The following is a 27,067-nucleotide window of genomic DNA, read 5'->3' on the forward strand; positions in this document are numbered from 1 at the left end:
TAAGACATGTAGACATCAACACACGTTTTTCGACAAGAGACAAGAGTCTTTATGGTATGGCAAGCTCTAAATCGTCCAGAATATGTAAAAGTTGTTTATTATGTTAAAGAGACTAGCCATTTACTGGATTATTTATAAAAAAAAACAACACAACAATTCATGGGGTTCCTGACTTTGGAAAGGTAGCGGAATATATGTACATACATGCAGAAAAAAACACAAAAAACGTTTTAGTCTAGGCTAGCTTCAACCTATATATTATAGAATATTATTTACCCCCCCCCCCAAATAACAAAAAAAAAACACACCTACACAGACGCAATGATTCAATAACAACGGTATTGTTATGGTCTTTATCAGCAAGTCTGTTGAGTCAAACAGACAGATTTACAGGACAATTAAAACCGTATTATTGCAAAATCTTGTTGACTTACAGCAAACGTTACATGAAAAAAAACCACTCACAATCTGAATAAAATGCAGCCTTTTGTTGATAAAGCATAGAAATTAATGGTAATAATGGTTTTATATGTTGTTTTTTGTGCTAACCCACTTAAGTATCTTGCAAATAATGAGTATAAGATTTTAACACTTTTATACTATTTTACAAATTCGTTTGTGACCTTAAAAAGGTGCAAGCGGACTGTTGCGAATCAAAAGGTTGTTAAGTTCAGTTAAAGTGCTATGGCTTCAATTTTCTATACACGTTTAGGCACGACAAAGATTGTTAACTAACGCTGCTTGCATTGTTCATTATATCTCGTCTGACAAATCCTTAAATGATTTGAAGCTAGTGGAATTTGTTAAAACTGGAATTGAAACGTTTGCCTAAAACCGTGCATACATTTAGGGTTTAAATCAGCTGAACAGTAAAACGGTATATTACATTGTGTAACTAGAATAAAATGAGGTAAATACCAAATACCACAGCAGAAATGGCTCGATCTTGTTTGAATATGACAAAAACATGAAGTATTGGTTCGAATGAGGTCCCAGTAGAATTTTTGGAGTTAAAGATTTACACACCCTAGCCTCACCGGTTATCGGGTACTTCTGATGCAATAGGTAAACTGATCATAATCTATTATACACGATAGTAAAATTGCAATGACAATCGATAACTTTGACAAAAATCTGCTGCATGCGATAGCAAAAACAATTGTGCTTTATAGCAATCGGAAGAACATATCCAATTGTATCTGCCACCCTAGCCATTAATAATAAAACAAATGCACGGGATGTGAGAACCGAGAAATGGTTGATTTGTGGATGCGAACACAATTACATAAAACGTTTTATTCCAAGCAGAAAAAATGTTCCAGGATCTATGTCGAGATTCGTCTTAAATATTTGGACTATTTAGAATATATATAAATTTGATTTAATATTACATTTAAACTGCACGATGTCGATCTTTTGGTACATTACAGTTTTTAAATCAACCAAAATCAAATATAAAAACTAAAATCTAACAGTTACAAATAGGTTTATCGATTGTAAAACTTTCAAAAGTATATTTTTAGCATTTGTATAATGTGAATCGTGATTTAAACCAATTTATTTTTTAGTATTGAATTTTTTATTTAATTTCTATAAATATTTATTGAATACTGCAGTATATTAAGTAGTTATAGCGCAGTATATGTTTTTTAACACGAAACTACAATTTGATGTAAAAATTTGAATTGAATCTTGATAACATCATTATGATTTAAATTAAGGTATTTACATCGGTAATAATCAGGATAGTAATCTTGATAACATTATTATGATTTACATCGGTAATAATCAGGATAGTAATCTTGATAACATTATTATGATTTACATCGGTAATAATCAGTATAGTAATCTTGATAACATTATCATGATTTACATCCGGGTAATAATCAGGATAGTAATCTTGATAACATTATTATGATTTACATCCGGGTAATAATCAGGATAGTAATATTAGTTTGACTCCTTACATGCGCCCGTCGTTACTCGTAGGTCAGAAGCTTGCATTGTCAGTGGTGGTCTTTTGTCATATCTTTATATTTTTCTTTTAATTATTTGAAATTTCAATTATAAAAGTTTATAGTTAAATTAAAGCTGATAATCTGTATTATTTCAATTTGTTCTTCTTAACTCGGGGCGATTAAAGGATTGACAGCCATATAGTAGAGAAAACTCTTTGTTCATCTCTTGTTGCCTTTTGATTCTTTGTGTCTTTGTGGTGCTGTCTATAATTGACCCCCCCCCCCCCCCAAAAAAAAACAGAAAAAAAAACATCCTGTTATAGATTACATAAAGACTAGGTCAATTTACGACAAACAAAAATGATTATTAATACATATCAATACAATAGCTCACGCTCTAAATCACCCTAAGTGAAGAAATGTAAATAAATTTGAAAGACTACCAAATTTCTAACTGATTGATTGTTGGTTGCTTAACGTCCAGTGGCAAATATTTCATGCATGTTCAGAACGATCCAAATGTCTGTCATCAGTACCAAATTCCTAAAAAAAACAAGGCAGTTCCTTATTTAGTACAGACACATTAATGTCTATGGGTTAAACTAATTTAATAATTACCCGCCAACATTCTCCTCTTTATGTCGATCTGTAAAGTAACAATATATACAGAAAAAAGTCTAAATGAGGGTCTGGATGGGGTTTACAGGTTAGAGAACAATGAGCAAAACATAGAGAATAAAGGGTAAAAAATATAAAGAAAAGAGAAAAATAGGCAAAAATAATAAAAAATAGAGAAAAATAGGCAAAATAATAAAGAATAGAGAAAAAAGGGTAAAAAATATAAAGAATAGAGAAAAAAGGGTAAAAAATATAAAGAATAGAGAATAAAGGGTAAAAAATAAAAAGAATAGAGAAAAAAGGGTAAAAAATATAAAGATTAGAGAAAAATAGGCAAAAATAATAAAAAATAGAGAAAAATAGGCAAAAATAATAAAGAATAGAGAAAAATAGGCAAAAATAATAAAGAATGGAGATTAAAGGGGATCTGAAATATAAATAATAGAGAAGAAGGGTCAAAATAAATTAAGAATAGAGAAAAATGGCCTTAAAAATAAAGAATACAAAAATGAATGACCCGCATCCAAACGCTCCTAAATTATACCGTATCAAAGAAAAACATGCAGCATTACAAAAGTAGCAGAAAGTACAAAATATGCTGACGTAGAAAGTGTGGCTTCTTACTAAAACACCGTCATCGGTGCTTCTAAGTAGCATACAACAATTTGACTTTTTTGAACAAATGTCTGTCTGGAAAATACTTGATGACAGCCAAGATTATTTACACAGGCGCAGTCAATTTGAATAGGTAATGGTTTAAGATAAATTTTGCGTAAAGCTCTCAGTGAACTTCCGCGTTCTTTAAATTTCATCAAAAGTTCTTTTGGCATGTGAATTTCATAAATTAACAAAATTTAAAAGATAGTCGAAAGATATCAAAGGGATATTAAGCTGATGATGATTTATGGTCAAAATATTATTTCATTTAAAATGCTCGCATTTGAAGTAAATATGAAAATTCGCTTTGAGATGAAGGATTCAATAAAAAAAGGGCATTTGCAAGTATAGGCAAAACGTTTGTCACTTGGTCGATCAATTACAGTTGGTTTTCTGGTTTTGTAATTAACTATATTTATTATTTATTCATTACCCTTTTTTTGTTAGATTTTTAATTTAATAGGGGTCTGAGAAAAATATCTTGGTGATTTGGGGAAAAACATTTTTGATGATTTGTCTAATGAAGAAATAAATGATGATTTTTTTACTAAATCGATCACACAATCGCAAGTAAATAAATTGGGTCCTTCATTTCAAAATCAGTAGAACTGAGGACAGAGGACTTTGGGTTATTCATTTGATTAAAACTAATTGTATATATACATGAATTTTCACAAGTTTAAATTGAAAACAACGTTCAAACCTATGATTGCGTTGGATAAAAACCGCAATTTTTATACGTGTGCATGCAAAACAAAATTCTTGGTAGAGTGGTCTAAATACAGCACAAACAACATTTTCCAAAAGACCAAAAATAGTGAAAAAGTATATTTTAACAAAACGCATTTGACTAGCAGGTCGAACAACGGATGTTCTTAAACCCTGCTGACTGCCATGGCGATTGCCAAATAAACGGATCACCAAATGTAAAAATGGATCTTAATTTATTAATTAAATACCAAACAGAAAACAATAAACTTGCGGAAAAGATGGTATACCGCAAACATGAGGTGCAAAAATTTGTACACCATATCCGGATTTCGACAATTAATGTCTCTTCAGTGATGTTAGGGATCGAAACGGTATTTGGAAGGCCATATAATTTACCTCAATTTAGGAAAGACTCTTGAATTTTAAAGAGTCGAAATAGGATGAACGGATCATATAAACCCGAAGGAAAATATAATACAAGCCCAAACGAAAAAATATATATGAATTTTCATATATATTATTACTGTTTTTGTGTTTTTACTTGTCACAAGCCAGATTGAAGTTTATATGGATATAAAGATTTGATTTGAATTGATTTGATCATTATTATTTGCTTTGTTTTTATGGGTTTTTTTATTTGGGCTTGGGGGACTACCTAGGTGATGTGTTCGTTTTCTAAATTAAGGTGTTGAAAATGCTTTTGTAAAGTAAAGTAATAACTGTTATGAATCTGGCGTGAAAGAACGGATACTTATTTAAGACCTATATAAATACTTTTTAAAATGATTTTTCCATTTTTATTTTTTTTGGATTTGCAATTATAAATCCTATTTATATTGTTTTATGAGGTCTCATCTCGCCCTTTTTAGAATAACTTTAGGACCAAAAAATACAATGATTATAAAGCCAAAACGAAGGACAGTTACTGATCTTGTTTGTTTCAAATTAGTGGAAGTATTATTCCAAAATGATTCCTTCCATTAATGATAAAACGTAGGAGTTTTTGACCAATTTATAGAATTCTTTTTACGTTTCAAGTAAATAAAGTGCGCCTTACTTTATGATTTTTTTTTGCTGTTGTAAATTTCTTTTTCTTGTTTTGCTTGTAGGGGTCAGTGGCACCTTGTCATTGTTATACATACCGATGACCTAAGAAAGGATAAATTTTCTTCCTGGATCATCTCAAATTGAATTATAAAGTATCATTTGGGATCACTCGTCATTGTTAAAATTGAAATCAAGTCATTTTACCTTCGTTGTATATTTGACAAGCCTAGTCATTGTTACAGTAAGATCACTTAGGTAGATTAAGGTTATTCTGACGATTAGAAATTTCCAAAAAAAGTTATTGTATCAGCAAAATGCTTGTTATTTAGTCAACTAAATGGTAATCTGAACCTTGCTAATCATTAAATATCACGTACTACACTTACGTGCTCTGACTCATCATATAATATTTTATATGAAAAGAAAAAAAAAATCATAGATTTAATTGTATTCAAATCGTGTAGTCATTGTAATCATTTGTACCTAGAATTCAACTTCATTATTCTGCCTGTAATGGGCGTCTTTAATTAACAATAAAATATATTTGAATTTGAATATATATTGTACATTATTTGTAACATAGAATACATATATTAAGTAAATGACATTCTTCAATTGTTTGTTTTTATAAAATAGGAGTGAGAAAGAAGAAATAAAGAATCAAAGAAACTATGTGCACTGATTTTAATAGTGCTGACCGCAAAATAAGAAATACCCCGAATAGATGACAAGCCTATACGATTACGATAACATTGATGTTTCATAAAGATTTCATAATGTTGATTGCTAGCTAGATATTAATCCGCACGTTGTATTAAAGTGCTCTTTTTATTTCCAAATAAATCAATAACTGCACGTGCTCTCCTTGACAACGTTACACCAATGTGTAGTAATATTTGTAAAGTTTGATTTTACTTATATTTTGTTGGTGTTAGGGACCGTCTTAAACCTGGAGTGAGGCGAGAGTTTTTTTGTTTGTTTTTTTTTTTTGCTCCATGTTGAAGGCCTCATTGTGACTTTGAAATGAAGAACAGCAAAACAAGAGCTGTTCCTTTTCATCTTAAACCTGGAGTGAGGCGAGAGTTTTTTTGTTTGTTTTTTTTTTTTGCTCCATGTTGAAGGCCTCATTGTGACTTTGAAATGAAGAACAGCAAAACAAGAGCTGTTCCTTTTCATTTTGTGTTTTTGCTGTGCATGTACTGATTTTGTGTCATGAATGGATACCCCATATCCTTTGTTTTTCTATTATTGTTATTGTTGCTTCTCTTTTGTAGTTTTGAAACATCCGTGATTTACAAGAAATGAGCTTCGCGCATACTATTTTTTAATATTGAGCATGCTTTTTTCTTCTTTTTTTTTTTAATGAAAACACAATTATTGATTAATTCAAAATGACATATGTTATTCGATATATCCGTGATTTCTTGCTGTAGCTGAAGTTTTCTCATGATATAATTATGTTAACTTATGTAGAACACAAAAAAAAAATCGGTCATATACATTTGTTTGAAAATGTGACTTTTCAAAGTAGGCTTTTACTTCTTTCACATTTAATTTTTAATAAATAAATGTACAAAATAATAAAATAAAAATTTAACAAATTAACACAAAGACAACACGGAACGAAACGAGCATGGGTGGTGGGAGCTGGTTTATCCCCGTCATAGTCTATGCACATGTCAATAATAAAAATCCTGAAAGACAAACGGTGACCTCGACTTGAACTTACGGTATTATTGCCCATTTTTTCCATAACTCACAATGTATATGTTCAAAATACACATAATACATTTCTATTACCATAGAACATTATATAACCTCGACCTCAGGGCTATAGTATGCTAGTGATTCCGATGTGACACATACTTCCTTTATATCGAAGATCTACCAGACGACTGTAATGAGGGGATGGACAGAGGGTACCCTTCTCCCACCTCCCGCCCCTATCTCCCATCTCCCTTTTATAGAATCTTTTTTTTTTCTCTCCCACCTATTTTTTGTCTCCCATCTCCCGCCTCCCTTCTCTCACCTCCATCAAAAGCTGTCCACCCCCTCTATAATACAGCAGTTGTGATCTTTACGTTATTCCATAGCTGGTGGTGTTACAGTTATTCCGGTCTAGTGTATCCTTATAAATCACATCCGAGTGTCTTTTAATCAGGTCATAATGCAAATAAGTACTTAAATTAAATTCTGGTGCAATCTATTTTTTCAATAATTTTAGAATAATCTACAATTTACAATTTAGTTTTTTTTTCTAAATGGGATTTCCGCTTACAGATTTGTCATAAAACTCACACTCCGGCAAGTTTAAATCAGTATAATGTGAATTATCAGTTACTGTACATAAATACTAATAAAATAATGTTATAAAACACTTTTTTGGCCCCATGAATTCCAAAATCAAAAAGTTTAACATATCAATCAAATAACATCATTCAGATGTTAAGAAACATTCATTCTGTTCTATATCAGTATTTATATATTTTGTCTTACACATTTGCTTTAGGTATTTAAATCTGAAGCAAAAGCCGCTTTTTGAGGGCTTGGGATTTATATTCAGATATGAGCCAATGCCTTCTCCAAGAAGATATTTTGCTACACAATGTCTTTTGATAATGTGGGAGAACTATCTCTGAGAGTTTGGTCGTCCTGAACATTGCATGAAATATTTGCCACTGACCGTTAAGCAAGCAACAACCAATCAATCAATTTATGGGTTTGGCCTTGACTTATTACATCTATATATAATTTTGTTGATGTTTCAATTATCTGAAATCAGTTATTCAAAATAATAAACGGATACTTCAAACAATGCATAGTTCAGATACATGTGTAATGTTGTCATAGTGCCATGCGTGTCTTTAAATGTGTCAAAGCCATCCTGGTATCCCCCGTAAGATCATCACTGAATAACTTTATCATCATGATTCACACTGAAAATTGAATTTTGGTGCAAATTTGAATAACTTGAAGTCTGATTCTTCAGTTTTTGTGCATGGGTTTTAATACCAAAATTTGTCATGTAACTCATACAGAATGATGTAAAAAATAAGTATCCTTTCAGTACCCATTATAATAAATAATGTATCTACAATGTACGTACGTATGTATTATTATTTGTGCACTAAGTTTCAATTTAATGTGATCACAAATTCGTGGTAAACTACCAAAAACGTTAACCTGGTACAGGACTGAAAAAACAGACATACGGACGGACGGACAATACATAATACCGCTACTATCGTAGATGCGGCATAAAATACCATACCAACAAAATATTTGGCACATTATTTGAAAACTTTACAGCATAATTAACAAACGTGTATTTACTAAGTTTCAAATTAATGTGATCACAAATTCGTGGTAAACTACCAAAAACGTTAATCTGGTACAGGACTGAAAAACAGACATACAGACGGACGGACAACACATACTACCGCTATTATCGTAAACGGGGCATGAAATACAATACAAAAAAAAAATAAAAAAAAACGAATTACAGAAATATATTCTACTGGAAGCTTAATACAAAAATTTATGATAAAAGAGATGATTTTTCATTTCCTATCGTTAATTATCCATTTTTAGATGGTGACGTTCCCTTGTCACCATCTTATGGTGTTTATATATCTCAACTTGTACGATTCGTTCGTGTATGTAACAACGTATTAGATTTTAGCGAGAGAAATTTATGTATTACTGAAAAATTATTACACCAGGGTTTTCGATATCATAAACTTGTCAAAACATTTACTAAATTTTATCATCGGTACAAGGACATCATTCGTAAATATAACTCAACATGCAGACATCTTATACATTCGTGTATTTCACATCCAATCTTTTATGGTAATATTCTTTACAAAGCACAAAAATGTCAGTATTCACCTCAAAAGCTTACAAAACCTTTAAACAGACTTATTAAGAAGGGATATAGTTACGATACTGTTGTCAGGTCATTAAAGATTGCATATTTTGGCTTTAATATTGATTCACTTATAGGGTCTTTGCATCGGAATTAAACACATTTATTCTAAAACCAGTTGTTGGCATGACACGGGTTATGTTCTTCTCATATATTTTATGACGGTATAATACTAAACCCCTAACAGGAAGGATTGTGCCTGATATTCATATGATGAAGACATAATCTTTCAATCAGTTTAATTGAGGTCTGGAGCTGGCATGTCAGTAACTGCTAGTAGTCTGTTGTTATTTATGTATTATTGTCATTTTGTTTATTTTCTTTTCCTATTCTGACATCGGACTCGGACTTCTCATATACTGAGTTTTACTGTGCGTACTGTTGTGCGTTTGTTTTTACTACATTGACTAGAGGTATAGGGGGAGGGTTGAGAACTTGAGATCTCAAAAAACATGTTTAACCCCGCCGCATTTTTGCGCCTGTCCCAAGTCAGGAGCCTCTGGCCTTTGTTAGTCTTGTATCATTTTTAATTTTAGTTTCCTGTGTATAATTTGGAGTTTAGTATGACGTCCATTATCACTGAACTAGTATACATATTTGTTTAGGGGCCAGCTGAAGGACGCCTCCGGGTGCGGGAGTTTCTCGCTGCATTGAAGACCCATTGGTGGCCTTCGGATGTTGTCTGCTCTATGGTCGGGTCGTTGTCTCTTTGACACATTCCCCATTTCCATTCTCAATTTTATCTATATCTAAAACCCCCCCAAAAAATTTAATCCCAAACTAAAAACATATACTTTTTTTTGTAATTTAAACATTTTGAATTTTATAAAAAGTCTTTAAAAAGGAGAATTTAAAAATTAATCAATAATACATAACAACACAAAAAAAGCATGTATTGTTGTTCTGTTTTGTTAAATATCCATTCACCCAGAAAGTTGCACAACAATTCAAAGTTTCAGACAAATTTTTAAAGAAAATTCTGGAAACTTTTTGATTCTTACATATAAATCGACTGTTTCTTCAATTAAGTCGTGTACAGGACAATTTCTGTTATAAAGACTGATCGCATACCGAGATATTGACAAAAAATTTACAAAGACGTCGTAAAGACACACGCACACCAATAAAAACATGCCTTTTAATCATACTCTCCGTCCAGTTTGAATTCATTTTACCATCAGAATTATTCTTGACCTATTATTTAATCTAGCAATCTACACATCAGTCATGCCAAACTATAATGTTTATTTTCAATTTTTAAATTTTAACAAAATAATGACTACATATTACATATCATATGAAGCGTAGCAGTAATCAAAGATTGTTGGCTGAACAAAAGCACACAAACCATGCACCGACACGGACTCCTTCCAAAAATAACTTGACGCACAAACCATGCACCGACACCGACTCCTTCCAAAAATAATTTGACGCAACAAACTAAAACAAACAATAACCAACACATGGTCCAGAGATGAACTGACTTAGTACACGATTGCCTATAACTAAGTCATTTGTGGCACAAAAAAAATACACAGTTAGAAAAATTGCACAGGATGACCACTAAAACATGAAAAAGGAAGTAAAAGACGGCAGAAAAACGGGTCAGAATGTGCTGGCTACTACACAGGTTGCTAGCTAGCTCAAATTCAAATTTTCACTTCAAAGTATATATTTCTTGATTTTTAAAAGATTTTCTATAAATTAACTTAATCCAGTGCATAATTAATGGAGACAAGACTTGTGTATAAATCAGGCTGTTCGTATTGCCGTTTGAATTTTTTTTCTATTTTGTCATGTTTTCAACATGAAGTTGTTAAATATGATAAGATTCCTTTGGTCTCTGGTGAATAGTCTCATTAGAAATCATACCACATATTCTTATTGTTATGTATTAAATACTGTATTGACATTATTTTGTTTATTGCATCAACTCACTTTGCATTTAAATTCAATAAATAAATAAATTATTTAAAAGGGTCTTTATGGGGTTTACAGAATAGTACGGAAGCCTATTAGCGCCACACAATTTTTTTTATAATTTTCTTCCTATCTTTGCGATATAACGCAAACCTTTGCGTTATAATGGTGAAGTTGAAATCATCCCTTCGTAAATTTTACGGACGCCATCACGAGTTGGTTGACCGTTATGAAATAACCGTTTCACAGATGATATCGGATATGTTCCTTGTGTCGTAATTACAATACCCTTCCCTTTTTACGAATGTGACCTACCTGAGATCACCCCAGTTTTTGGTGGGGTTCGTGTTGCTTAGTCTTTTAGTTTTCTATGTTGTGTCATCTGTACTAGTATTTGTTTATTTGTCTTTTTATTTTTGGCCATGGCGTTGTCAGTTTGCTTTCGATCTGTGAGTTTGACTGTCCCTCTGGTATCTTTCGTCCCTCTTTTGCGTTATAACGCAAACATTTGCGAAAAAACACGAACCTTTGCGTTATAACGCAAACATCTTGATTTCAATTATTCATTAAGTATAATAGAGAATAATGGGCGAAAATATAAATAGAGAAAAGTGGACCAAAATAAAGAATAGAGAATAATGGGGTGCTACAATATAAGGAATTGAGAATAATGGGCAAAACATATAAAGAAAAGAGAATAATGGCTAAAAGATAAAATATATACAGAAATGAAGGACCCCCTCCAGACCCTCATATAGGTGCAATGATTGGGATACACGTAGTTTTATGATGCAAACAAAAGCTGTTGGTGTTGTGTTTTAGCCTTATTGTTTTTTATTTAGGAACTTATCCTGCTCGAAAGGGGTAACTTGTAATGTTGGAGAACGGAGGATATAAATAACATAAACTTAGTAGAAAAATAAACATATTATTATTATTCATACTATTAACCCGTATAATTAGCGCAAATGAAATGCCAATTGGCGCAAATGCAAAGCACCAAAACAAAGAAAATACAAAATGATTTGAGCAAGGCTACAATCTTTTTAAACAAAAAAATAAACAAGTAGCAATTTCAAGACAACACATATGATAACTGTTTTCTCTTCGCAGGAGCATCGACACGGCAAAGACCACCATTACCGTGATAAAAATTCTTACGACAATCCAGGCTACCACAGAGATGATATATACAGGCCTGATTATAGACAAAAAGACTATTTACACCAAAACATCAATGTTTGGGATCATAAAAATGTTCCTCAACCACATCAAGGATATATGTCTAGCTACCATTATGGAGAAACGCAGAGAACGGGTTCCGATCAGCATCTTCATGGGAGTATATCATCAGATTCAACATCAAAGTCGAAGTCTCGAAAAGCTATAGCTATTGCCATAGGCATAGGACTTTTAATAGTTGTCGGTGGTGCAATAGCAGTAGCTGTTTATTTCACAAGTCTTTGTGAGTAGGAATAATTGCTTAGTACTTAATTTGTAATATTTTACATGTAAATAACCTAGTTTATTTCATTGTCAAGCCTTGTATTCGTCAAATTAACTCAAACCCGTATCTGAGAGTCAAAGTATTAAATATATAGATATGAGTAAGAAAAGAAAATAAGTGCTCAGCGTCTTGTCGGAAAACGAATGACAGACTTTGTAGGGAAAATAATTAAATGATTGTCGTGTAAGTAGGAGATCTCTAGAATTTGCATAAAACCGGATGAAGTTTTCTACACAATTAATATTTTTGTAATATTTTTGAGGTTTTCGAACTATTACAGATTGATCAGTTTTAATAATCATTATATCTTATTTTTTTAATTTTATAGCGGATGTTCAGACAACGACGGTCTCGACAATAACAACTACGACACCTGGTAAGTAAACTGACTGGTTCACTGTTTGATTTACTGATTGATATATAATGAGGAGTTAAGATGAACATATTTATTGATTGATTCATTAGTGGGGAGTTGAAAATAACATATGTATTGATTGCTTGGTAAGTGAGGAGTTGAAATTAATAGATTTATTGATTGATTGGTTAGTTAGGAATTGAAATTAACATATTTATTGATTGATTGGTTATCGAGGAGTTGAGATTAATATATTGATAACTTGAATAAATTGTTAGTGAGGAGTTGAGATTAACATATTTATTGGTTGATTGGTTATCGAGGAGGTGAGATTTATATATTGATTGATTGGTTTGTGAGATATTTATTTATTGATTAGATATTGATGAGTTGAGATTTACATATTTATAGATTGATTGGTTAGTGAAAATAACATATACGGTACCAATTTTAATTCACCAGATGCGCCTTTCGACAGTTGAGATTTCCATATGTATGTATTGATTGATTGGCTATAGTGAAGAGTTGAGATTATCATATTTGTTGATTGATTGATGTTAGTAATGAAAAAAAATTGTTTTCGTCTTTGATTATTCACGATGTTCGAACTTTCGAATTTCTGGAATTAAATAAGTTTTGTTTGTTTGTTTGATACTGACTTCATTAGTCCTACCAATGGCCTTGGTTTCCTTTCTGTTGCATAAGTAAATATATGCATTAACTTATAATATGAAACGAGAGTAATAACACGACATCCGATGTGTATTCATGAATCAAGAGAAGGAATCCGTTGGGCTATCAAGTGACATATTCGGAGACATATAATGTCCATTGGTTGATCATCCTCTTCTCCCCTGAGCTTCAAAATTTCCTGCCTATATATGTCATTGGTTTCCATTTTACCATTTATGAAACAAAAACCCTATGATGTGCTACCATGGCCTGTGAATGATTTGTTTCTTTTTTGATACAGTTCTACCTCAAGAGCTAAAATTTCAAGGAAACATAACAATTGATAACGAATGGGACGACGCATTAACAAACCATTCTTCGCCTGTATACAAGCAGAAAGCAGCAAATGTTTCAAATATGGTGAGTACATATCTATAAACATCTTATTTATGAATCCGAGATTACATGTTATCATCTCAGTCTGACATCATGTTTGTGACTTTCAGTTCAACCAGAGCATTATGTCTCTGATTTCAAACCTGTAATAAAAATTTGTATTGGAGTCATCGCGGGACATTGTCATTGATACTTTTGATAAGCGGGGTTTTTCGGGGCCAAAGTAGATTCCTTTTCTAGTAGTCGTGATCTGTTATAAGAGGGGCGTAAAGTGGGATATCTGCACGGAAGAACGCGAAATAAAATTGCCATTTCACGATGAACGAACAATTAAAAATTTCCGCTTGGACGTTGATCTTTTTACCGATTTCACGAAACACGGTGAATAACGAACCTTTTTCACGGCTGCACGTGAAATAAAAATGGCAAAACACGTTGCACGACAATAACACTTTACCACCCTCTTATAATGTGCGGTACGATTTTTTGGCTATTCCATGAATCCCTTTTTGTGTATCTATTGAACGTTACCTCTTTTTCAAAATCATAGAACCGCCTCTGTGTTCCGTAAGGCCATAGATATAATAGCCATAGATAAAGTACTCAGAATTTGTCACACTGAGCCCCATGTAGTTTCCTTTGAAATATCAAAAGCAGGGCACTGCGCGTAGTGGCCTATGATGTAGATGATATTTGCCGACATCCTCCCAATAGACTAATGACTTATCATAATTATATTTAAATTATCGGGCACTCGTCTTATCAACCGATAATTAATATGCGTTACCTGTCTCAAGTAATAATATGCCGTGACGCGGGAGCAATATAAAGCGTCTGGTTGTAAAAGTTGTTCGGATTGTAATTTATTTGGAGAAAATCGGTCAACAAATGAAAAGGTTATGCTGTTGTTGAAATAATAAAATAGAGAAATCATGGAAAATGGACTTAACAGGCATGTAAAATTAAATTGTCATAGCACTTGCATCGGTTGCACTCGGAAAATAAGACCTGTATGATTGACAAGAGGAGACATATCGTTTACTGATGGTATACGTGGTTAAGAGGTCGAACCTGGTCGAATTTTTCTATGGCGAGTTAAAGAAATTTCTTTTTTATCGAGATTCAAAATAGTGTAATCATATTTTATGCCAGAAAGAAGAAATTATTATTTTTTAGAAAAGAAAAAAGATTTTTACAAGTGTCGAAACTTTCTGTCGTAACACGAAGTTTTAGAAAATAAAGAGAAAAAAGGGAATACATTATAAACTTTTTAAACGCCGTTTGGTGAAGAAAACGTATGTAGTGGACACACTGAATACATTAAATAATTGGGAAATAGCACAATCATGTCTCTGAATTTGTGTCTTCTATATACCTTTCCGCTTACCATTTTTGTGCTTGTTTTGCTATTAAATAGATGGTGGTATAATCTGATTGTCGATTTCATTTTTGAAGTAAACAATATATAGATTAAGCGTTATAATGGCTATGATAAAATGAAAATATAGGAGTTTTGTCCTGTGTCATTCATGGTTTTTCCCTCTTCCTTCTTAAAATTGTGTTAGAGGAGGTGTGATTCGTACTATAAATACAGCTATATATCAATTCCGGCGCGGGACGTTTGCGCTTTATCATAGGACGTTTGTGCTTTTTTAAATGGACATTTGCGCTTTTTATATAGGACATTTGCGCTTTTACAATATTTACTTCTCATGACTTCCCTCCTATTTTATCCGAGCTTTGGACCTGGCAGAGTTAAAAAAAAAAGGTCGTTTTTTTTATTATGGTTAAAAGTCATTACGTAACACATTCGTGTGTTTAAAAGTCTCCCGATTCACAATTTATTAGATATCGATCGACGGCAATTGCCAATGAAGGCTAATTAACACCAAGCGTGACATGTATATAATAAGAGGGTGAATAAATTTCGGCAAATATCATCTGCTTTTGATGTGGGTCCAGTACTTTATCTATGGCTATTATATCTATGGTAAGGCAAACCAACAATATGACAAATTATGGAAAGACAGATACCTCATAAACTTAAAAATAGTTTAATTATGTAAATAGATCATGTTTTTGAAAAGCAAAAAAAAGCAAAAAAAACTAGAATAAGCTGTGGTCCGCATCCCCGAATCTCCAACAGAATTGTTCCTGCTACATATCAAAGAGAATACCCTCTTGGGACAACTTGAGTCCACAGTGAAAAACACGAAACTTTGGTAAACTTCCGAAATGGGTCTGGGACTTATAAAAAGAATTTCCGGTTTCTGGCCCAGGCGCGAAGCTCTGTTGCTAGATAAAAATATCATCCTACTGAAAAGCCTTGTATCAATTTAATTTTTACGGCTTCAGTTCACGAAAAAACTACTTGGCATACTGTACAGAGTATCAGTTTATTACAATAAGAATACTTAGGCTAATTTTGATTCGGTTAGTATGGCAAGCCGTTTTACTATTTATTCTAACTTCAAGATATCTCATATATAAATAGTAGTCCAAATAATTATGACGTCGTAGGAAGGCGTCACAGCAAAAAAATAAAATAGCCTTTCAAGATGTCATAATTATTTGGACTAATATAAGATATCTTATATAATCTAGTTTTTACAAGGATGTGTACAGTAAGAAGGTTTTTACTATACAAATCCTTGGTTTTTATAAGATATAAACTTTATAAAATATCTTATTTATATATACTTTATAAGATATCTTATAAACTTTTTAAGATTTCTTATAAACTATATAAACTAAATGAGATATCTTGAAGTTAGCATTGATATACATGTATAATTTCAATTTAGACTTGTGTTATATAATAGTAAAACAGCTTGCCATAGGTTAGATATATATAGAAGTTAAAACAAGGCTTGGGAGCTTTTTATCAAAATTAGAAATCATGAAATGACGAAAATCTCAATTTTTGTTTTGAATATATATAAAGAGAATATATATATAGGTATAATTTACAGTTGCCACTACACATACATGTAGGCAGACATACATATATATATATATATTGTTACAGAATTGGGGAATAGCTCTGGTAGCAAGGATGGAGGCGATTATATATATGGACAGATAAAAACACATCTGCTTCCATTTCTACATTTTAATCAGACAAAGAAGACGTCACAAACAAAAATACAAAATACTGGCAAAAGGGGAATTAACAACTCTCTCTTACACACAGAAACATAATCTGACCATACATACTGATATATAACAATATATATATATGTATAAATATATATGAGTACGTTGTAGAATAGACTTTATTACAACGAGAGAACATCACTTTAACAATACTTCAATAGGAAACATATGTTTTATTGTTGAAATTGATCGAATGTGACACTTTATTGAGAAATAAATCAGGTCTCCTTTGTTTATAATGATTCAGCACAATGTTAAATGTTCATCCATCTTAACAAACAATATAATCATAGATCTTAAACAATCATTAAATGAACAACAACAAAACCTCTCTTCAATTCATATCCTACGTGACCCAATTTCCTTGATAATCAAATTAAATAAAAAATAGCGGTAACTTGTTCTTAAAACATGAGTTTCATGATAAAAAATTTCAATTTGGAAAGATATTGATTGATTGTTTCATGCTATATGTCGAGTGATAGAGGAGATTACAGGAGCTACCATTTGATTTTTATGGGGGGATGGCTAGGATGAAAAAATTGTCCTGCATTTTTTTTAGTTGTAATCTCTGTCCTGCCTTTTTATTTTTCACTCTATTTGGTCCTGCCTTATTTTTTTATTAGTTTATCCTGAATTTTTTTACATAAATTGTCATCCTGCCTTTTTAGCTCACCTGGCCCAAAAGGGCCAAGTGAGCTTTTCTCATCACTTGGCGTCCATCCTTAATAAAAAGGGCCAAGTGAGCTTTTCTCGTCACTTGGCGTTTGTCGTCATCGTCGTCTGTTAACTTTTGCAAAAATCTTCTCCTCTGAAACTACTGGGCCAAATAAAACCAAATTTGGTCTAAATCATTCTAAGGGTATATTTTTAGTTTGAAAAATGTATCCGATGACCCCGCACATCAACCAAGATGGCCACCATGGCTGAAAATAGAACATGGGGGTAAAATGCAGTTTTTGGCTTATATCTCTGAAACTAAAGCAATAAGAGCAAATCTGACATGGGGGTAAAAATGTTCATCAGGTGAAGATCTATCTGCATTGAAATTTTCAGATGCATCAGACAGCAAGTTGTTGGGTTGCTGCCCAAGAATTGGTAATTTTAAGGAAATTTTGCAGTTTTTGGTTATTATCTTGAATATATAATAGATAGAGATAAACTATAAGTCTACAAATAAGTCAACATGATCAAAATTGTCAATTGACGTCATAAGGAGTTATTGCCCTTTAAAATCAATTTTTCACAATTTTTGGTAAATTTTTGTAATCTTTTACAAACATCTTCTCCTCTGAAACTACTGGGCCAAATTAAACCAAACTTGGCCTTAATCATCCTAAGGGTATCTAGTTTAAAAAATGTATCCGATGACCCCGCCCATCAACCAAGATAGCCGCCATGGCTAAAAATAGAACATGGGGGTAAAATACAGTTTTTGGCTTTTATCTCTGAAAGTAAAGCATTAAGAGCAAATCTGACAGGGAAAATAAATGTTCATCAGGTTGAGATCTATCTGCTCTGAAATTTTCAGACAAATCAGACAACCAGTTGTTGGGTTGCTTCCCCTGAATTGGTAATTTTAAGGAAATTTTGCGGGTTTTGGTTATTATCTTGAATATTATTATAGATAGAGATAAACTGTAAACAGCAATAATGTTCAGCAAAGTACGATCTACAAATTTGCAATATGACCAAAATTGTCAAATGACCCCTTGAGGAGTTATTGCCCTTTATAGTCAATTTTTAACAATTTTTTGTCGAGCCTGCGACTTTTGTTGCAGAAAGCTTGACATAGGGATAGTGATCCCCCGGTGGCAGCGACGGTGTTAGCTAACTTCTTAAAAGCTTTATATTTTAGAAGCTAGAAGACCTGGATACTTCATACTTTGTATATAGATGCCTTATGTAACGAAGTTTCTGTCTGTCATATGTCCATTGTCCTTGACCTCATTTTCATGGTTCAGTGACTACTTGAAGAAAAAGTCAACATTTTTTGTAATGTTAATTTCTTTCTTATTATGAGTAATAGGATAACTATATTTAGTATGTGCGTACCTTGCAAGGTCCTCATGCCCGTCAGACAATTTTCATTTGACCTCGACCTCATTTCATGGATCAGTGAACAAGGTTAAGTTTTCGTGGTCAAGTCCATATATCAGATAATATAAGCAGTAGGTCTACTATATTTGGTATATGGAATGATTGTAAGGTGTACATATCCAACTGGTAGATGTCATCTGATCTTGACCTCATTTTCATGGTTCAGTGGTCAAAGTTAAGTTTTTGAGTTTTGGTCTTTTTTTCTAATACTATATGCAATAGGTCAACTATATTTGGTGTATGGAAATATTTTATGATGTACATGTCAGTCTCGCAGGTTTTATTTGACCTTGACCTCATTTTCACGGTTCATTTCTCAGTGTTAAGTTTTTGTGTTTTGGTCTGTTTTTCTTCAACTATAAGCAATAGATCAACTATATTTGTTGTATGGAAGGATTGTAAGGTGTATATGTCTGTCTGGCAGGTATCATCTGACCTTGACCTCATTTTCATGGTTCATTGGTCAATGTTAAGTTTTCATGGTTAAGTTTGTTTCTTAGATACTATAAGCAATAGGTCAACTATATTTAATGCATAAATCGATTGTAAGGTGTACATGTCTGTCTGGCATTGTTCATCTGACCTTGACCTCATTTTCATTGTTCATTGGTCAATGTTAAGTTTTCTTGGTTAAGACTGTTTCTTAGAAACTATAAGCAATTGGTCAACTATGTTTGGTTTATTGAATGATTGTAAGGTGTACATGTATTTCTCATTTGGTTTATCTGACCTTAACCTCATTTTCTTGGATCATGTTAAGTTTATGTGTTACTTGTAGTAAAGCTTTATATTTAGGACTATCAACATAAAATCAATGGCTGGAAAGAAGAGCTGAAGGCGAGACATTTCAGTGTGTGCACTCTTGTCTTAAATTTTTATTATCTTTAACAAAAATCTTCTCCACTTAATCTACTGGGCCAAATAGAATTAAACCTAGCTACAATTTTCAATAGGGTATCTTGATTGAAAAATGTATCTGATCCATCCAACCAAGATGGCTGCCATGGCTAAAAATAGAACATAGGGGTTTACTATAGAAATCTATGGGAAAATTGTAAAAAGACAATTTCAAATGGTCACAACTTAAAAACTAATTTAAATAATGATAAGGGTCTTCAGTAACTATTGTAAGACTACAATGGGATAACCTACTTTTAATTTCACTACTGGTCCAAATTAAACCAAACTTGGCCTCATTCATTATTAGGTATCTAATACTATTAATAAAATTTATTGTGATTTTAACCTTTATTTTATACATGATTTCCAAAACCACAGTAGACACAGGTGTGCGACACAGGGTCTTGAGAGCCTCTAGTTTTTTTTCCAAGTTGCTCATCCTGGTGTTTTTTTTTTACTCAAAAATCCTGTCCTGTTTTTTTTTCAAAATTCATCCTACCCCACCCCCATAAAAATCAAATGGTAGCTCCCTAAATTTAAAGTTGCATAGTGTAGGTCTCTGCAGAGGATATATGGGTGGGATAGACAATGATGATGTGAAAAACAGCTGTCAATTGAGGTGTTGATATTGTGTATTATATGATGTTTATAAGGTTAACCAGCAATTACACTAGAGATTTAAAAATTTAAATATTCAGTATCAAAATTTTGTTTTCTCATGTTCATGATGTTAGGGAAATCAAAGTACTTTTTCTAAAAACAAATTTCTGTTTGCCTTAAGAAAAGGCTGAATGAAATTACAGTGTCAGTGCATTTAAAAAAAGTTGTGACCGTATTTTAACGATGATTAAAAATTCAATTAATGGAAAGTAAAGAACATGCATGAATTTAAAGTACATGTGCATGTATGAACTTAAAGATATCTTTTATTGAATTCAGATAAGAATGTTATAATCAACTATTATGACTATATGCCACAATAAGAATTAGCAATAATAGGTTAGCCATTGAATTTGGTCCATATAGTGAAACTTATAATCTTTGAAGATTGAATTTGCCAGTTATTTAATGTGGTGATTTAATGAATTTCATTTTGTAATATAAAAATTTCTATATGATATAAATAATGTCTACGGTAAAAAAAGTATGGAAATATTCAAGATGGCCTGAATTTATGCTCAGTTGGATGTTAAATGCATAATTTAACAGTTTTGATTGGCTTCCAGCTGTCAATCAGGACTTCTTTCAGTGATTTTGTTTAAAAATTCTGTTGACCAGTTTATAGTGACAATTTTAGCACGAGGGAACTACTGGATATGCTTATTCTTCCCTAACATCTGTGATCAGGCTCAATATTTTATGGGATTCTTGTTGCTCAGTCTTTAGTTTTTAGTTTTCTCCTCAGTTTTTGATGATGTTCTTGTTGCTCAGTCTTTAGTTTTTAGTTTTCTCCTCAGTTTTTGATGATGTTCTTGTTGCTCAATCTTTAGTTTTTAGTTTTTTCCTCAGTTTTTGATGATGTTCTTGTTGCTCAATCTTTAGTTTTTAGTTTTTTCCTCAGTTTTTGATGAAGTTCTTGTTGCTCAATCTTTAGTTTTTAGTTTTTTCCTCAGTTGTTGATGGAGTTCTTGTTGCTCAGTCTTTAGTTTTTAGCTCACCTGGCCCATAGGGCCAAGTGAGCTTTTCTCATCACTTGGCGTCCGTCGTCAGTCGTAGTAGTCATCCGTCGTCGTCCGTCATCGTTAACTTTTACAAAAGCTTCTCCTCTGAAACTACTTGGCCAAATTAAACCAAACTTGGCCACAATCATCATTGGGGTATCTGGTTTAAAAAATATGTCCGGTGACCCGGCCAACCAACCAAAAGGGCCGCCATGGCTAAAAATAGAATTTAGGGGTAAAATGTAGATTTTGGCTTATATCTCTGAAACCAAAGCATTTAGAGCAAATCTGACGGGGTAAAATTGTTAATCAGGTCAAGATCTATCTGCCCTGAAATTTTCAGATGAATCGGACAACCCATTGTTGGGTTGCTGCCCCTGAATTGGTTATTTTAAGGAAATTTTGCCGTTTTTGGTTATTATCTTGAATATTATTATAGATAGAGATAAACTGTAAACAGCAATATTGTTCAGAAAAGTAAGATCTACAAATAAGTCAACATGACCAAAATGGTCAGTTGACCCCTTAAGGAGTTATTGCCCTTTATAGTCAATTTTTAACCATTTTTCGTAAATTTTTGTAATCTTTTACAAAAATCTTCTCCTCTGAAACTACTAAGACAAATTTAACCAAACTTGTCCACAATCATCATTAGGGTATTTAGTTTAAAAAATGTGTCCGATGACCCCGCTCGCGAACCAAGATGGCCAACATGGCTAAAAAATAGTACATAGGGTAAAATGCAGTTTTTGGCTCATATCTCTGAAACCAAAGCATTTAGAGCAAATCTGACGAGAATATAATTGTTCATTAGGTCAAGATCTATCTGCCCTGAAATTTTCAGACCAATCAAGCAACACGTTGTTGGGTTGCTGCCCCTGAATTGGTAATTTTAAGAAAATTTTGCAGCTTTTGGTTATTATCTTGAATATTATTATAGATAGAGATAAACTGTAAACAGCAATAATGTACAGCAAAGTAAGATCTACAAATAAGTCAACATGACCAAAATTGTCAATTGACCCCTTAAGGAGTTATTGCCCTTTATAGTCAATTTTTTACAATTTTCATAAATTTTGTAAATTTTTGTAAATTTTTACAAAATATTTTCCACTGTAACTACTGGGCCAAGTTCATTATAGATAGAGATAATTGTAAGCAGCAAGAATGTTCAGTAAAGTAAGATCTACAAACACATCACCATCACCAAAAACCAAATTTTGTCATGAATCCATCTGTGTCCTTTGCCTAATATGCACATAGACCAAGGTGAGCGACACAGGCTCTTTAGAGCCTCTAGTTAGTTTTCTCCTCAGTTTTTGATGGAGTACTTGTTGCTCAGTCTTTAGTTTTTAGTTTTCTCCTCAGTTTTTGATGATGTTCTTGTTGCTCAGTCTTTAGTTTTTAGTTTTCTCCTCAGTTTGTGATGATGTTCTTGTTGCTCAGTCTTTAGTTTTCTATGTAGGACTTTGTAGACTTGTTTGTCTTTCGTTTTTTCCAATGGGGTTAATTGTCAGTTTCTTTATTACTTATGAGTTATGAATTATCCATCCCCTTGGTAATGGGTCTCATTGAGGTCTAAGCGTGACATAGGATTGGCCAATTTTTTGTAAGCGTGACACGTGAAATTCAAAACATTGTGCGTGAAACGGAAACTGAAGTCGGGTGGGACAAGTGATACCTTCTTTTTTTTAAGGTGAAATTTTTCACAGAGATATACTTATGTATTCAATCAGTGGTAAGTATTATTCAATACTTCGTGTTATCCATGACATGATAAAAAAAAATGACAGAGATTTCCAATACTGGTTTACTAAGTGAAATAGTTAAAAAAAAATGCTAAGTTATCCTTATGTATTTTTACAGATAGACAAAGTCTACCAGTCTAGTGAGCTGAAAGATATATATATAAGAAATGAGGTAGAAGGCTTCAGGTAATATTATTAATTGCAATGTATGAAATGTCAAAAGAGAGGTGAAAGGACATTCAAACTCATAAGTCAAAAATAAACTGACAATGACATGACTAAAAAAGAAAAAGACAGACAACCAGCAATACACAAAACACAACATAGAAAACTAAAGACTGAACAACACAAACCCTACCAAAAACTAGGGTTGATCTCAGGTGCTCCGGAAGGGTAAGCAGATCATGCTCCACATGTGGCACCCATCGTGTTGCTCATGTAAGTACAAGCCTGGTCATTGTAGAATAAAAGATTTCCTGGGGAAAATTAAGTTGTGCTCTAATCTTTACAACTTTATGAAGCAAAAACAAATTTTTTTCACTTGGCCAATGGTCTTTCATTTAGAAATATTATAACCATTGTGAAATTATTTTCAATCTTTCTTTTACAATGTTCGTGGCTGTGATATACTTTTCTATTGATGGTAAAGATATATTGCATACTGCTATATATGAAGCTATGCATGTCTTACTGTGTCGTGCCAGTCAGCTGAAATGTAAGAATGGGATGAGTTCTGTCATTTTGTGCATCATCTGCAGCATTCCCCTGTCAAACTTTCTTAATCTGCAAATTATTGAAAACAGCTTGACTGAATTCCACTAAACTTGCACAGATTCTTATAATAGACATAAAGCTGTGCACCTGCTACTAAGTTTGCTTTTAATTTTTGTAGACAGCATCTTACTATGAAAACTCACCTTTTTATTTAACATTGAATATGCATATATATATGGTACTGATATAAGTACAAACAACACTTGTATCATATATAAACATCAGCAGGTACTGTAACTGTGTTTCATTTATTTTCATGGATTGAGGAAAAATTGTTTTTTGTGTGTGGATATTTGATTTTGTGGTTTTGCATCCTGATTAGTTATAAGAAGATGTGGTATGAGTGCTAATGAGATAACTCTCCATCCAAGTCAAAATTTATAAAAATAAGCCATTAGAGGTCAAAGTACGGTCTTCAACACGGAGCCTTGACTCACACCGAATAGCAAGCTATAAAGGGCCCCAAAAATTACTAGTGTAAAACCATTCAAACAGGAAAACCAACGGTCTAATCTATATAAAAAACGAGAAACACTTATGAACCACATCAACAAACGACAACTACTGAACAACAGATTAGTCTGCATACAAACCTTTGGAAAGTGTGTACTTTGTTGAACACTTAAATCATGGTTCACCTTCACTGACAAGATCCATAAAAAATAGTTTTCCGTGAATGATAATGAATCCACAGTATGCTATCATGCAAGCTCAAAATTTAATAAATATGGTAAAAAGATATATTTTTGAACAACAAAGGAACTATCCCATGAATTATAAAATTAATCCACAGTACAACTGCATGCAAGCTCAAAAAGTGTATGAATACAATACATACATATATATTTTTTACAACAAAGGAAGTATATTATCATTATTTTTATACAGACAAGGTAGTACCGAAGCAATTATTGATATCATCTTCAAGAACCCTGCAGTAGTCAAAGAAGATGTTTCAACAGCAGCGCCACCTGTTGTGAAGCTGGATAACAAAAAAATTGCTGACACATTTGTTGAAAGTGTTCAGAATGGTGTTGTTGATGAGTACAATGAAGTTTTTGATATTGACACAAATACAGTATCATTTGCTGGTAATTATTTTATTGCAGAGTTTGAGAGTACTTTTTACTTAGAACTGCCTCGTCGGTCTTGTTGTAACATGCTTGCCTTGAGTGCGGGTGGTTGTGGGTAAAATCGATCCCTGTTGGGGTCAAATAAAAGGCTTTGAGATTGGTATATGTTGCTACACTACTAAGCAAACAGCTTTAATGAGTTAGAGCAAAGACTGGTAGGCTCAGGATCAGAATAATGTGTTTGGGTAGGTTGACATGTCTTCCTGCAGACTGTTAACATTTGAACTAACACATTAAATATACGGCTACAATCATCATCCTCGTGGTTGTTGGGAAATTTTTGAAATAGTCTAATTTAGGCTATTTTCACTTTAATAGTAAAAAAAAAATCTGACACAAGTTAACATTTAATTTCAGTAGTATTTTAATAGAAAACTTTTAATATATATTGCTAGTTCACAAGATAAAAGTCTGCAGGAAGACTACGTCACCTTTCCCAAATACAATATTTTTGTATAACCCATGGAGAGCATTCTCTTTTTAATAAATACTATCCACATAATACTGGCACTGAGATATGCAAATGAGATGCATTTATCATCATGATATATATAGGATTGAACTTTACAACTTAAATATTTAATGATAATTACATCAGTTGCCTGGTGAAATGAATTTATATGTGTTTTTATTACTTTTAGATATCACACCACCAGCCACAACAACATCAATAACAACATCAATAACAACATCACAAGCAACAAAACCAACTACTACAACAACACCTACTACCACAACACCAACTACCACAACACTGACTACAACAACACCAACTACTACAGTGCCGACTACAACAACATCAACTACCACAGCACCAACTACCACAACACCGACTACAACAACATCAACTACCACAACACCGACTACAACAACACCAACTACTACAGTGCCGACTACAACAACATCAACTACCACAGCACCAACTACCACAACACTGACTACAACAACACCAACTACCACAGCACCAACTACAACAACACCAACAACGACAACACCAACTACCACAACACCGACTACAACAACACCAACAACTACAGTGCCGACTACAACAACATCAACTACCACAGCACCAACTACCACAACACCGACTACAGCAACATCAACTACCACAACACCGACTACAACAACACCAACAACTACAGTGCCGACTACAACAACATCAACTACCACAGCACCAACTACCACAACACCGACTACAACAACACCAACTACCACAGCACCTACTACTACAACACCTACAACCACAATGCCTACTACCACAATGCCGACTACTACCACAACAACCTCACCAACTACTACAACACCTCCTACCACAATGACTACTGTTTCCATTGAATCTCTTGTTGTGTTCTATGTACAAGTTCTCATGAGAAACATGACCTGGATTCCTGCCTACAATGACACTGGTTCAGCAGAGTATCAAAACATGCTTCAAACTGTTAACCAGGTATTTTGAACTTTTTACTATGGATTTTGAATTTGTAACCAATATCTCATATTAACTATTACAGAGTTCTCACTTATGATTTTTGTAGGCAAGTCCAGGAACTCTGTGTTAACATTTTTGGCTCTGACAAGTGAAAAACAATGTGTTAATATATATTATTTACTAAATAGAAGAAGGGATTAAAATCAAAATTAGATTAATTTGAAAATTTTGCTATAAAATGATGAAACTAGACTCAGCTGATTCTCTCTTGATGCAACTTCGGACTCACCAGTTTAGAAAATGGTAAGTCCAGGACTCATAGACTCATCTTAGTGAGAACCCTGCAATTAGTATAGATGAATTACTATAATCAAAACAGTTTTGTTAAACATTGTGT

General features: G+C 32.8%; 1 protein-coding gene across 1 annotated transcript in view; it reads left to right on the forward strand.

Annotated features, from left to right (window-relative positions):
• Positions 1–27,067, forward strand: part of LOC127723900 (uncharacterized) — a 196,600-nt gene that overhangs the window by 17,762 nt on the left and 151,771 nt on the right. The window contains exons 2-7 of the mRNA XM_052230616.1: positions 11,953–12,304; positions 12,675–12,722; positions 13,675–13,793; positions 23,453–23,520; positions 24,997–25,199; positions 25,883–26,688. Coding sequence (XP_052086576.1) covers positions 11,953–12,304; positions 12,675–12,722; positions 13,675–13,793; positions 23,453–23,520; positions 24,997–25,199; positions 25,883–26,688 — 1,596 coding nt within the window. The remainder of the gene's footprint in view (positions 1–11,952; positions 12,305–12,674; positions 12,723–13,674; positions 13,794–23,452; positions 23,521–24,996; positions 25,200–25,882; positions 26,689–27,067) is intronic.

Source organism: Mytilus californianus, unplaced genomic scaffold (assembly GCF_021869535.1).
Source record: "Mytilus californianus isolate M0D057914Y unplaced genomic scaffold, xbMytCali1.0.p SCAF_13, whole genome shotgun sequence".
NCBI classification, from domain to species: Eukaryota; Metazoa; Mollusca; class Bivalvia; order Mytilida; family Mytilidae; genus Mytilus; species Mytilus californianus.